The following is a 13946-nucleotide window of genomic DNA, read 5'->3' on the forward strand; positions in this document are numbered from 1 at the left end:
TAAAAAAAAAAGAAACGAAAATGAAACACGCGAAGATGATTCAGTAACGCGTGTGTTAGGCCCAACTTGTAAGACTTGTAAACAAAAATGACTTATATATATAGCACTTCTCATTATAATATGTGAGAATGTAACTTAAAATAATCATTACATACAACACTACTGCAGCGGTTGCCCTTAGTTGTGAATCCAAGAGTATGTAATATTATTTTTTTTTAAAGTATTTTTTAATTCGATAAATTAAAAATTAATTCGTCATAAATTGGAGTTGCATTTAAGGATTTATTATTAGTTAATAATAAATTATTGTATGTATAAGACAGAAATTAAATCCTTAATATTTATTTAAACAGACAAGTAAACTACCTACTAGATCACCCAAAATCGATTAGACAATGTAATATTATTATTTAGTGTGAAGATGTACCACACTCCACACTTAAATGGAAACTGGTGGTTTTGCCATTTCATTCATACTTCATATCTTATTTTATCAACAAATTAAACGACTCTATACAATTCAGAATGTGAATCACGTGATAAATTATGTTTATATAAACATGATGAGCACAACACAATGGTTCAAGAACATGATTGAGAAAACTTTGGCAAATGAGAACATTTGTTTGTTTCACACTGCCACTGCTAAATGAGCAGTGAAACCTTGTTTAAAACAATAGCTACTTTTAGCAGATACAGCCACAACATATAATAAATAAGTAACATACAACGTTGGAAAATTAATATTTTATATATTTTATAATTAAAATCAACTGACCTGAAATTCTTCCTATAACGTTACCTCTAATACGAAGAAAATTGTTGCATACAATATAATAAATTAGAAAAAGTCTAGACCAGTATTTTTTTGGTCAATATTTTAATAAATTAGCTAATTTTATAACAAAATACTGAACCAAAAAAATCCAAAATTTAATTTAGAAAAATCTAAAATTATAAAAAATAATTTAAAATCTAACAAAAAAAATTTAAAATTATTAAAAAGAAGTAAAAAAATATCTAAAACTTAATAAAACAAAACATTCAAAATCATAAAAAAAAATTTCAAAACTTTTAAAATTTAAATAGACAAAATCCAGAGGTATTATTTGTTTTCATTTACTTTTTAATATACATTCATTACAAAAAACATCTAAATATCTAAAATTTAAATATCAAAAACTAGGTATAAGAAACATTTGAAATAATGTCTTCGTTTTTAATAATTTACTTTCATTTACTTTTAATTGTAGTAATAAAATGATAATGGAGAGGTATCATAGTAATAAAAGGAATTTACATATATATAGTGTTTATTGATTTGGAAAAAAGCGTACGATAGGATGTTAAGGGAGGTCTTATGGAAGATTTTGGAAAGGAAGAGAGTAAGGATAACATATATTCGTGCAATTAAAGACATGTATGATAGTGCTACAATTAGTGTGAAGACTCAAGGTGGTGTGACAGAGAAATTTTCTATTGGTATCGAATTATACTAAGAATCATTAGTTTATACCTTTTCACATTAGTCTTGAAGTACTCATAGAGCATATCTAAGAGCCTGTGCCATGATGTATGTTTTTTGCCGATGATATCGTCCTTATGAGAGAGTCAAGGAAAGATCTAAATAAGTTGAATTTATGGAGAGAAGCTCTAGAAGTGTATGGTCTGTAAGTTCGGCCGTCGAAGGAAAAACTCTAATATACAAGTGAAAATTGGAGAAAATATCCTCCGAAAAATTAAAAGTTTTAAGTATCTTGGATGCATCATACATGATAATAGAGATATTGAGCATGATGTAAATCATAGGATCCAAGCAGGCTTGTCAAAACGGCAGAGTGCGTTAGTTTTATATGTGACAAAAAAGTGTCTTTAAAACTTAAAAGTAAATTCTATCGCACTGCTATCAAACAGGCTATGCTTTTATGGTACAAAGTGTTGGGTGGCCAAAGGAAATCACGAACATAAGTTAAGTACGGCAGAGATAATAAAGATGTTGAGATAGATGAGTGGTCATACGCGATTAGATAGACTAAGGAACGAAGATATAAGAGAGAAAGAGAGTTGGAATAGCACCTATTGTGGAAAAGATGGTAGAATCGCGTCTCAACAGGTTTGAACATGTGAGAAGAAGACCGACAGAGCACCTAGTCAGGAGGGTGGATGAGATGGAAGATGGACAAGGGGTGAAAGGTGGAGGAAGACCTAGGAAGACCATCCATAAAGTGGTTTAACGAGATCTACATATAAATGGTCTCTCTATAGATATGATACATGATAGGGTTCAATGACATTGTTTGATCCATGTAACCAACCCCACCTAGTAGGACAAGACTTTATTATTATTTGTACATTTCTAAAAGAATATCTGAAATTTCTAAAATTTAAATATATAAAATCTAGGCATAAGAAACATCTAAAATTATGCCATTTTTTAATAGTTTATTTTTATTGTACATTCTCATAAAAAAATTTCCAAACCTCTAAAGTTAAAATATCTAACATTTAGGTATAAGAAACATCTGAAAGTGATGTTTTTTTATTATAATTAAAAGAGTGATGTTTTTTTATTATAATTAAAAGAGTTTTTATTGTGTTTAGATTTTAAATTTTTTGTTAGATTTTAGATATTTTTTAGAATAATTTTAAATTTTTTTGGTTGAATTTTAGATATTCTTCTTAAAAAAATTTTAGATTTTTTTTGGTTTAATTTTAGATTTTTTTTTGTTAGACTTTAGATAATTTTTATTTGATTTTAAATTTTTTTTATTTGTTTGCAATTTAACTAATAATTAATTGTTATTGGCTAATATTCTAGTTAGCTACCTTAGCATGATTGAATAAACGAAGGCTATTTCAGATCTTGCGCGTATTTACTCTGATACGTGTATCCTAGTAAACAGAGACGCGTATGACTTGGAAATTTTAAGGTTCCGTTTAAATCAAGAAAATTATTGTATGCTTTTATTCAAATTACTGCCAAAAATAACAATAAGGTCCACACGTGAAAATAGTCCACCGACCCAATTGACATTAGAATTCGCCGTTTAGTTTATTCTGTTGTTATTTACTTTGAAGTTTGAACAAAGTGTGCTGCCTTTCATTTCTGGATGGGTTTATTGACCCACCATTTAAGATTTCCAGAGGATTGTAATTTATTTAATGCATAGCTAGGGCGCGTCTCATTCTCGCAATTTAAAAAAGTGTTATTATAATTTGATATTTTTTTATATAGTTGAAACGAAGCTAAAAACTTAGATGCTATTTTGTTTAACTTATTTGACAAAGGCTTTTTTCTCTTTTGGCATTACCGAATATGTAAATAACTAAATACTGACTGATTTTTTTTTCCATAAAGAAAGGATCCCTTTTTTTTGTTAAAAGAAGGTAGAATTAAATGCATCTATTTTTCAAAATATTTTGTTGCTAATGTCTTTTATTATTATTTTTTTTTTACATAATACTATTAAAAAACAATCAAAATATATAACTGATGGACTTTGGTAAAAGGTTAAAAATTTGTGAATCGTCAAATGATCTACACAATTGAGACATGGGGGATGATCTACAAGACTCTCTATGTCTACGTTTTCTGTCATTGTAATAAACTCATACCATGAGTATTCAACTATTCATAGAGGGATTCATGAGGGATTTTTTTCCTGTTATAAAATATAAAAAAAATTAATTTTTATAACAAATTATTCTTTCCCTGTATTCTAAAATTTATTCTTTTAAAGGTGGCAATAAGTTTACCCAATACATCAATAAATTTGCGGATATTAGACAAAGTTTACCCAAATCAATGATGAACTCTGTAAAAACATGAAGTTCGTCCATATATTTGACGAATTTTAGGCAATTTTAAACTTTATACAATTTTTTCTAACTATATAAAGATGTGCCTCCCTTTATTTCATTCACAACAATCAAAATTCACTCTCAACTCTTTTCATTCTCAAATTTTACTCTTTTCTCTTCTCATCTCATCTCATGTCAATTGTAAGATTTATAAACTATTTTTTTATCAGTTATTTTTTTATATAATTTACTAAATATTATCTATTTAAATTTAGAATAGATTTTTTTTTTGTAAAAATTAATGTTAAGTATTAATATAGAGATAATTATTTAAAAATTATTGTTAAATATTAGAGATATTTTATTAATTATTTAAATTTGCTATGTAGATTTAATATGTTTTAATTTTTGTATTTTGTATTTTTAATTATTTAGAGGTATCGATATTAATTATTTAAGTATTTACAGTAATTTTTTGTATTTTTTAAATTATTTAGAGTTATTGGTATTAATTATTGATATTAATTTTTTTAGTTATTTAAGTATTTAGAGTTATTGTTAGTTGTAAAATAGTTGAAAGTTATTGATATTAATTTTTAAATATTTTATTTTAACTATTTTGATGGAGCAAAACTTACTAGGTTACGAGGACACCTTTTATAGATTAGATTAGGCGAAGTATATTGTTGGCAAATTTCGACAACTGGTATAACATTTAAGTGATATCTTTAATGAATATAAAATTTGTATTATTTTGGGCATGAATTTTATGTAAGTTTTTTTTTTTAAGTTTAATAGGGTGTTACTAACGAGACGGAATTTACTGGTAAGACCCAGCGAGCGTATCAGAATATACCTCAAACGTGCTGGTTTCGAGCATGTGACCTACATAGTTGAGTGGACATGATTGAGTTTTGATCTCCGCGTTTGTCAAGAAATGACGGATAGAGTCTTATACTTTTCACCTGCCCTGTGGGGAGATGACCATTACTCTACAGGACGTAGCATATCAACAGAGTCTTAATGTTAATGGAGATTCTGTTAGTGGTTGCGTTAGTGGATAGAAGCAGTCCTATGATGGACGTTCCATGGAGAACCTATGTCAACAGCTGCTAGTACATGTACCAAGCCCCAACCACAGACAGGCGCACTTATTGTGGTTCAGAGATACTGTATGTCGGAATTTGAAAGAAGATGCGACGGAGGAGCAACTACTATAGTACACCCAAGGGTACATCATTCAAATCTTAGGGGGCATCTTGTTTCTAGTCGCGTCCGACTCTTGTGTTCACATGAGGTAGCTACTTCTTTTGGAGGATTTGGAATGTTGTGGCCAACTGTCTTGAGGTTCAGTTGTACTTGCGTAGTTATGTGGTTGTACCACCAAATGTGTCGTGCCACTGATTATAGGCAGCGAAATTTAGATGGATGCGAGGGGTTGCTTCTGTCTTGGAGATATCATCACATCCCTGGTTGTTGACATGACGAATTTGAGCAGTGGCAATTTTCTTTGATAGAGAGTTATTATATGCATTTAAAAATTTATATTTTATCGTCATATAAGTCAATGTTTATGGTTGTGTAAATTTTAATATATCCTTTTATTGTAGGTAGTTAAGTCACAAGCTGCATAATAAAATTGTAGAGACCAGGTTTCGGTCTTGAAAACGGGTTTTGAACAACATTGGAATTTATAACATATATAATCAGTTATATTTTTAGTTAAATATCTTTGTATCGTGCATCGACTTTATATTTTCCTTATCTTGATATTGAGTATATTGTCTTGGCAATGTGCACAGGTCAACTGGATTCCATATGTGACTCATGTATCTTGAACATGGTTCCATCGACAAGCTGAACCCTTAATATATTTTCGTGTGTCCATTGTTGTACTTTGCGATCGTGGAGTGGCATCAGGTGGATCGTGTTGTCAAGCAGTTTAGTGGTTTGCAGTACATCCTCACGAAACCACTGAACATTATTGAGCTGCATAGACATGATGGTAGACTTGATAGGGGCGAATAGTACCCTAATTATTTGGGCAAGTGGTACCCTCATCCATGTTGTTACGAATCCTAGTAGAAACGGGACGACCTCTCTTGACTCTCATTAGTCAAGGACTGGGTCGAATATGAGGACCATCATATATGTTGGACAGTCATCCTTGTGACCAATCGGTCTAAACTTCATTCTGTAAACCTTGATTACAGTTTTCATGGGATGCACATGATCTTTCCAATCAAGTCTTGCGTGTGAGCATGTTGCTAGAATATGACGACAAGGTAGGTGAAGGGCTTGGAAGTATCTGTAGTCGCATTTACCTTCATCGAGCAATATTTGATAATTCTGTTGTCTAGATCCTGGCATTGTTGCTAACTCCTCAGTAGTTAATGTTGATCTCAATAGCCTTCATTAGCGTTTGTGAGAATTTAGTACCCACTTGAAACTGTGCTTGAGCTTCTATTCCCTTCTTTGCAAAAAGCTCACCCAATCGGAAGTAAGTTGACTTGACAAGAGTAGTATTCAACAGACTGCAAGTAACTATCATGACAACGTTGATGCACTCATATATATTTGTGATCATGTGCCCAAACCTACGACCTTCATCAGCATAATGTGTCCATTGTTCACGTGGTATTTCTTCTAGCCAGTTTGTGATTGTCACATTCTTCACCCTCAATTTGCCAAAGTAGTGAGCGAACTCCCTGCGTGATTTCAAATATGCTGTATTGACGAATACATTATTCAATTCCTTGTTCTTAAAGTATGTCATGAAGTTGGCCGCAATATGTCTTGTACAAAAGGGAAGGTATGCGGGGGTTTCCAACCACTTTCATCGGCATTCAGCGCAACATTAATGAGCAAATCTCCTTCGTCTCTCTTCGACCACAACAAATGTAATAGGTAATATGTTTGAATTGCCATCTTGGATGATATCCATAAGCAGAGTACCGCCATATTTTACCATACAAGTAAGTGCCATCAATGGAGATAAGTAGTTTGTAATGCTTGAAAGCTCTACATAAGGAGAAAACGTCCAAAACATCTGATAAAACATAGCACTATCATTATCACTTTGCTAAGATTGTGCTACAAGTTGCACCCAAATACCTAAATCACTATAGTTGTTAGAACATATTAAAATACAATGAACCATATGTAACTGAATGCAATGTAATGAATCTTATCGAGTAAATATATCTATATTGAGAATAAACTACCTAGGAAGTTCGTTGTATGATTTCTCCCAATCTCCATATATCTTGGCAATGACTTTTTACTTTGCAAGCCAAACTTTTCTGTAAGACGCTTTGTATCCAAAGTGATTTTCAACATATCCTTGAAAAACTCTTATGCAAATCGTTGGATTTTCTTTGACCATTGTGAATATGTGTTGAGCTACCATCTTCGAGTAAAACATTCCATGGTCCTAGCCTAATGATGTTTGCATGCAAGAATGAGGATCGCTGTATCTCCTAACCTCCCATTTTTTTTGCTTTCAGTGATAAGAAATGTGTATGCTCCATTGACAACCCGACCCAAACTGAGTGCATTGTACAACATATTTCAATTAGTCACTTTTTAATATCTTATACTCCACAACCCTCCTGATGCTATATATTTTAACTACCATAATGACTTCTTTGTTTTCAAACTGTTAGACCAATTTCAAACTCATTCGTTGGATCATCCTCAAGGCCTCCCTAACCAAAAGACCAATCTCAATTCATTGCTTCGAGGTTCAACGTGAAATAATGAGTAGGTTGATCGTACAATCTATAAATAGCAGGCTATATCAGCGCGACTTGTGAGATTGTGAAGTTGTTTATCTCTTCATCCTCCTCGTTAGGTATATCTACGGATTTAACCTCTACTTCTTCACCACTGGACACGGGGTTAGCTTAATAAGGACCCATTATTAAGTCTCTGATCGCAGAACCATCATGACTTTCAAAATCCGCTTCCAGAATATAAAGCTTGAATACTTTGTTATAGGAATTAATGATTTTTTTATTTTATAACAGAAAAAAATCTGGTTCATGAGCCAACTTATTTAAAGGTTGAGTCATGTAAGTTGTCATTTCAGATAATCCTCTATTAGTCATGTTGCGATTATCTAGATTTTGAGGATTGAATCCCGCTTAGGTGTAAGATTCTCTTGTCGAGGTGTGATGCTTTCTCACCATGACAGGTCGGTCTCGATAGACAGAGCAAATTGATATTTTAAATAAAATTGAAAAAGTAAAATAAATACGTAAAATATAAAATTGTAACAAAATTTAAATCGTAAAATTGTTGGACCTAGTAAAAATTTTGCAAAATCGATCGAATAATCTAAAATATTAATATCAGAAAATTTTAAAAGTTAAATCGAGATTCTGGTTACTCTAGTCTTGAATGAATTATATGTAACTATCGACTTTACTTGTGCTTGAATTCTTTTCGGCTAGACGTGTCTTGGACTCTGAGTATAAGGCTAAGGTTGGGCCTATATGTCATGGGCTCTTTCTTTATTAAGCCCAAGTCAAAACAATATTATTTCTAACCAAGTTGGATTGGTCTAATGGTTAACTCACTAAATCGCTATGCAAATATCGAGGGTTCAAATCTGCATTGTGCATACAATAATTTATTGGCCAACGATAAACTCTTAAATAGAGGTCAGATTTTTGATGGATTAGTTCTTGACATACTGAGAAAACTGTGGAAAACAAAAAAAATATTATTTCTAATTTCTATTGTTTTGGTTGTAATTGTTTTGGTTGTAATTTTAACAGATGGCTAATGTAAAAATGTTTTTTTTTTTTTAAGTTCCAATCACATAATATAATCACAAGAACGCTTTCATTATTTCTAAAACTTCACATATAAGCATAGCACGTACTCTTATAAAATTCTCAAATATGGGGTTCGTTTGTTTATACTTCTAGGATAAATGAAATATTTTTTGTCAAAAAATAAAAACTTTTTTTTAAGTAATTTGTTTGTGACTTTGTGCTAACAAAACAAAAGCATAAAATAAGCAATTTTCTGCAGTTTTTTTAGAAGCAGGTAGAAATCTACTTTTGCTAGAAGTAGAAAAAGTTGAAAAAAACATATTAATAAGATTATAAATTTATCTCCACATATTTTAAAAAATACAACTATATTCATTTAAAAAATATAAAACCCTACCGGAATACAAATCCAATAAAATTTCTACATTGCACTACTCTAAAAATGAGATAAAATTATATTATAATTTTTTGTGATATCTAAACATTTCATTTTATTTTGAAATAGAAATTGTACTAATGTATATACACATGTATATGTAAAAATTGTGATATATATATATATATATATATAATTAAAATAAATTATTTTGAATAAAAATATCATTAAAAATATAACTTAATTAGTACATTCTACTAAAATTTTTATATAATAAAATAATATACCTTTAAAATTTTAAAAAATATCATATTATGCAAAATAACTTTTTACCACGAGTACATGACCATAATTGTAAATTTATATAAAAGATATTTATATTTTTGTCGTATCCAAATAACGAACTGCTTCTGATTCTAATGAAAAATACTTCAATAAATATACACAAACAAAAAATATTTTTCTACTTCTGCTTTAAAAAAAAAAAGAGCTTCCACCCCCCCACAAAAAAAAAAAAAAAAAAAAAAAACTAGCATAAGCATATAGTTACATCACCAAGCATGTATTCTCTTGTATAAAAAGTTCCATTATGACTTGACTAGGATCTTAAGTAAGATCTACCTTGAAAATTTAAGTGAATAATAGAATTTGGTGCTAAATAGTAAAGCTTCAAGTAACAGAAACTCACAATCCACATTAGACGTCTTTTAAATTAAACAAAAGTGAAAAAGCACACACAAAAAAAGGTTGTAATATAAATTTCTAGAGCTGAAACAAATGCTATTTTGACAAGAGTGTATAATTTGGTACATCAGACTCAACTATAGACTATAGCTGCCTCCACCAAGCAATAAACATATCACAATATGAAGCTGCAAAAGGAAGCTACTTGGACTTGTACCTCTTCTCCACTTCCTCCAAATTCTTGAGGTCCTTTTGGTACTTGCATATGCGGTAGATAGACCTGTCACAATATCCAATTATTCACATAACATGATCTCGCTATATGTTCAATTTCAGGATGGATTAGAAGTTTCCGTGGGTACAATACTCGGCTCCACTTAATCAAAATTATGAAAGTCGTCACATAATAAGGAAATGTAAAATTTTGTGTTCATTTCCTATTGAGACAGTAACAAAGGAAGGACTTGTAATTAGGCATATCAACGATGCTCATTATAAAGCACAAGAACATGGGTGATCTGAGTGTCTAAGCCGCTTATGAATTAGTTAAAACTGAATTTGATTTGGGTAACTAATTCGCGACAGCTCAGATTCGTTCGATGCTTCCACTCTCGTGCTTTTTTATAATACTCTCCCTATTAACTAGGTCAATTCCATTACCAAAAGAAAAAAGAGATCCAAATGTAAAATTGGTGATGGTGCTTTACCAGTAGAGAAAACAAGCTGCAATGCACAGTACCACATTTCTCTGAGCTTTGTATATCTGAGAAAACAAAATCAATTAGTAGTCCGTAAGTAAAAAATGTAGTCAAGTATAAGGAAAGAGAATCAAATCTGGCAAATCTTATTTTCAATTGAGTAAATCAAAAGAATATTACATAGTTTCAAACCCAAAAACTGGTATAAGGCATATATTTTAATTTTTAAATAGTTGGAATTTTGAGATTTTTTGGGAAAGCAGGGAGGCGATAATAAAAGTCACAAAGTATATTGACGAGACTACAATCATCTGCATAGCAACGATAGGAAACAAGGGATTGAGACAGTTCCAATCAGGCATGCAACGAAAGTCTGTACATTGTTAATAGAATTTGCACTATCAGAGAACGTCGTGGCTTATTGAAAGAGAGAAAGAAGAAGGCAGGGGACTGAACACCAAAATGCAGTTAACTTCTTAAATCTGATTTAAAATAAAGAAAGCATATTGTACCACTCAAGACCAATATGGATTTAATTTCTTGTTGCACTTTTGTTGTTAATGTTTATTGTCTAGTGTCATTTACAGTTTGCAGCAACTGATTATTGTATGTTTACTAGAAAGCCAACATTAAGTTTGTCTTCATAGATGGTAATGGTAAGATTTTTGTCTTAAAACATATGTAGAAAGTGTGCATTCAAAATCTTCACATATAGTATTTATTTATCTTTACATTTGATGACTTAAAACACATTTGTTCCCAATCATTTAAAAAGGCTACAATGTTTTGATAGGTGCTGTAAACAAAGCTATATGAATTTAAAGTGATTTATCTCACAGTCAATATATACCTACTGCATGATTTACAACACATTTGAAGATTTCAAGAAGTGGAACCTTTTGGCATAAAAAGTATGAACAACAACAACTAAGCCTTATCCTGCTATATGAAACAAGACGAAATTGAACAGATCAAAGCAAAAACCATTGATTGATTTTGATCATGATCTGCTTACATTAAAAGCTGCTTTCGGAACCTGCCCATGAGTAAGGATCCTACTTTCCAACTACATGCAATATACGGTACCAGGAAGCCGGACTGAATTGAGTGAATTTGGATACACAATAAAACCCAAAAACTAGATTAAATACAATTAACATGAAAGTTTCAAGTAATATAAATTAAACATGACGGTTATGAACTTTCTCTGAGTGCAACATTTTGGTTTAAACCACCGATAGATATTCAAAATGGTGACACGACATAGGACTGTAGACCCGAAGGGTGTGGTTGGGAGTTGGGATCTCAGATGGCGTGATTAAGGAAGGGAATGGCTTGATGAGTAAAGAGGACAAAAATGTTAAGAATAAGTATAGATAATTCAATCACAAATAAACATCCATAAAGGGGTTAAAATCCAGTTAAATGCAACAACTATTCTGGTGCTTTATGTGATTAGCTTTGTAACATTCAGAATCACAGAAGTCTCCAAAGCAATATTAAACAGCTGGCAGTAAAATGTGTGCTTTAAACTACAATCCCATGGTGTGCCAATCTATAATTAACCATTGAAATTAGCAATTTGCGAATAACGTAAGCCAATTTGACCAACAGTTAATTCCTCAAGGGTTTTGCTAACTAGGAATCAGCCCACTAGTAAAGTTTCTAAAGTTGAAAGTTTGTATTGAAGGGGTATTTTTCAGAAGTGTTCAAAACATTCAATGTATTCAAAGCTCCACTACTTTTACTTTCCATCATTAGAAACACTAATTAGTACCTTTACGACACTGGTTAGCTAAAGCCAATTACTAATACTTTTGAATCTCTATATTCTTGCAGCATTCATTAACTAATTATAAGTTTGATACACTTCCCTATCACCCATAATCACCAAAGGTAAACTATGAACATTCAGTGGCCATAATTCAGGGAGTTCTCTAATCAGGCTACTTTGACAGTAAGGCTAAAATAAAAATCACCGAAATCTAAATCATTCTACGTTCACAACTCAAAAGGGCAGAAGAAAGTCCCAAACAACATATTTCACTGAAAAAATACTTACAGATTTCTCATATCGATCTCTCTCTGCAGCAGTACAAACATCAGATGTACACATCAACCTATGCTCATTCTTCCAGTATATATCTGCGAACAACCACAAAATCCAAATTCACTGAAAAAACTAACACAATAAATTCCCCCAAAATCACCACATGGATCTCCCCCAAAACAGTGGCATGGTTGAATACAACTAGTCAACTACCAACATAAATCATCCCAAATAGAAAAATGAAAAAACAATATATCTAATTTTTGTTCTATGACTAATTACACGCAACCCTAGATCAAAGAAAAATTGCACAATTTGCAAGCACCCTACCTAACAAAAAGTGGAAAATTGAAGATTTTGAGGCACACACATGAAATTGAAGAAAGGAGTTAAGAGAAATTGGAAGAAGAGCATACCGACAAGCTGGAATCCAGCGAAAGGAACAATAAAAAGCGCAGGTTGGAGAATGAGGGAAACAAAATAAACCAAACGGTCCCTTAAGAGCTTGGGAGTGGGAAGTGTAACGAGAATGGCGACGGCAGCCTCAGCAGCCACCACGTAGGAGAGAACCAACCACTGCAACGCCATGTGATCACTCTCTTTCTTTCTTCTTCTTCGTTGCTCTCCAGACTCTGATTCTGATTTCGTTTTCTTCTCCTTACTCGCTGTCTTTCTGTGCCAGTCTTTCGATGCCTCTACATTTGCAGGGTTTTATACATGATATTTTAATTAGAGTGAATAAATATAATTAATTGAACTAGAACGGATATTTTATTTCTTGCCTTTATAAATAAGAAAGAACATAACAAAATGCAATAATGCATACATATTAAAAAAAATAATGATTGAAAGTTTTTTAGTTTATTGAAGATGGTATTTACTAAAATATGTTAGTAGAATGTTTAACTATATAAATAAAATTTAGTACTTTTTTGCGCGTTATTATTTTGATTAAAAAAAATATTTTTTAATATTTTTTTTATTTTTTAACATGTTTGGCAAATTTCTAATAATAAAAATAAAATCACTAGAAAAATAAAAAAAACATCTTTTTTTAGAAGATGTAATTTACTTTTTTTTTTAAAAGATTTTTTTTTTTAAAAAAGATGTTTTTTATGTAATAAATAAACAAAAAAGTACTTTTATATCCTTATACCCAAACATAATTGATAAATAAAAAGATCTTTTTGTATGAGATACCCAAACATAAAATTACTTTTACTTTTTTATAAAATCTTTTAAAAAGAATAACTCAACAAAAGATTTTTTCTTAAAAATTCACCCAAACAAACCCTAATAACAACAAACAAAAATATGAAATATGTATACTTTTACAAATAAAAAATGTGCAAACTAAAATGTGATTGACATAAAAATTAAGGATTATCACGAAATTATAAACTAAAGCAAAATATATATTCTCTACGAAAATTTAAAATTTGTATATTATATCTATGAATATATTTAATTTAATTGAATTATAAGTAACAACTGATCAAAAAAATCCTGAATGATTTATCCAAACAAAACAAAAATAATAAAAAATACTCGTTATT

General features: G+C 30.8%; 1 protein-coding gene across 1 annotated transcript; it reads right to left on the minus strand.

Annotated features, from left to right (window-relative positions):
• Positions 1-9523: 9523 nt before the first annotated feature.
• Positions 9524-13097, minus strand: LOC107644099 (uncharacterized). Its single transcript, XM_016347900.3, has 4 exons — positions 12807-13097; positions 12403-12485; positions 10350-10405; positions 9524-9922 (listed from the first exon to the last, which is right to left on the minus strand). Exons 1-4 carry the CDS (start codon positions 12976-12978, stop codon positions 9844-9846), a joined length of 390 nt encoding a protein of 129 aa, XP_016203386.1. The 5' UTR covers positions 12979-13097; the 3' UTR covers positions 9524-9843.
• Between the last annotated feature and the right edge of the window lie 849 nt (positions 13098-13946).

This window comes from Arachis ipaensis, chromosome B5 (assembly GCF_059453495.1).
Source record: "Arachis ipaensis isolate K30076 ecotype BB chromosome B5, ASM5945349v1, whole genome shotgun sequence".
NCBI classification, from domain to species: Eukaryota; Viridiplantae; Streptophyta; class Magnoliopsida; order Fabales; family Fabaceae; genus Arachis; species Arachis ipaensis.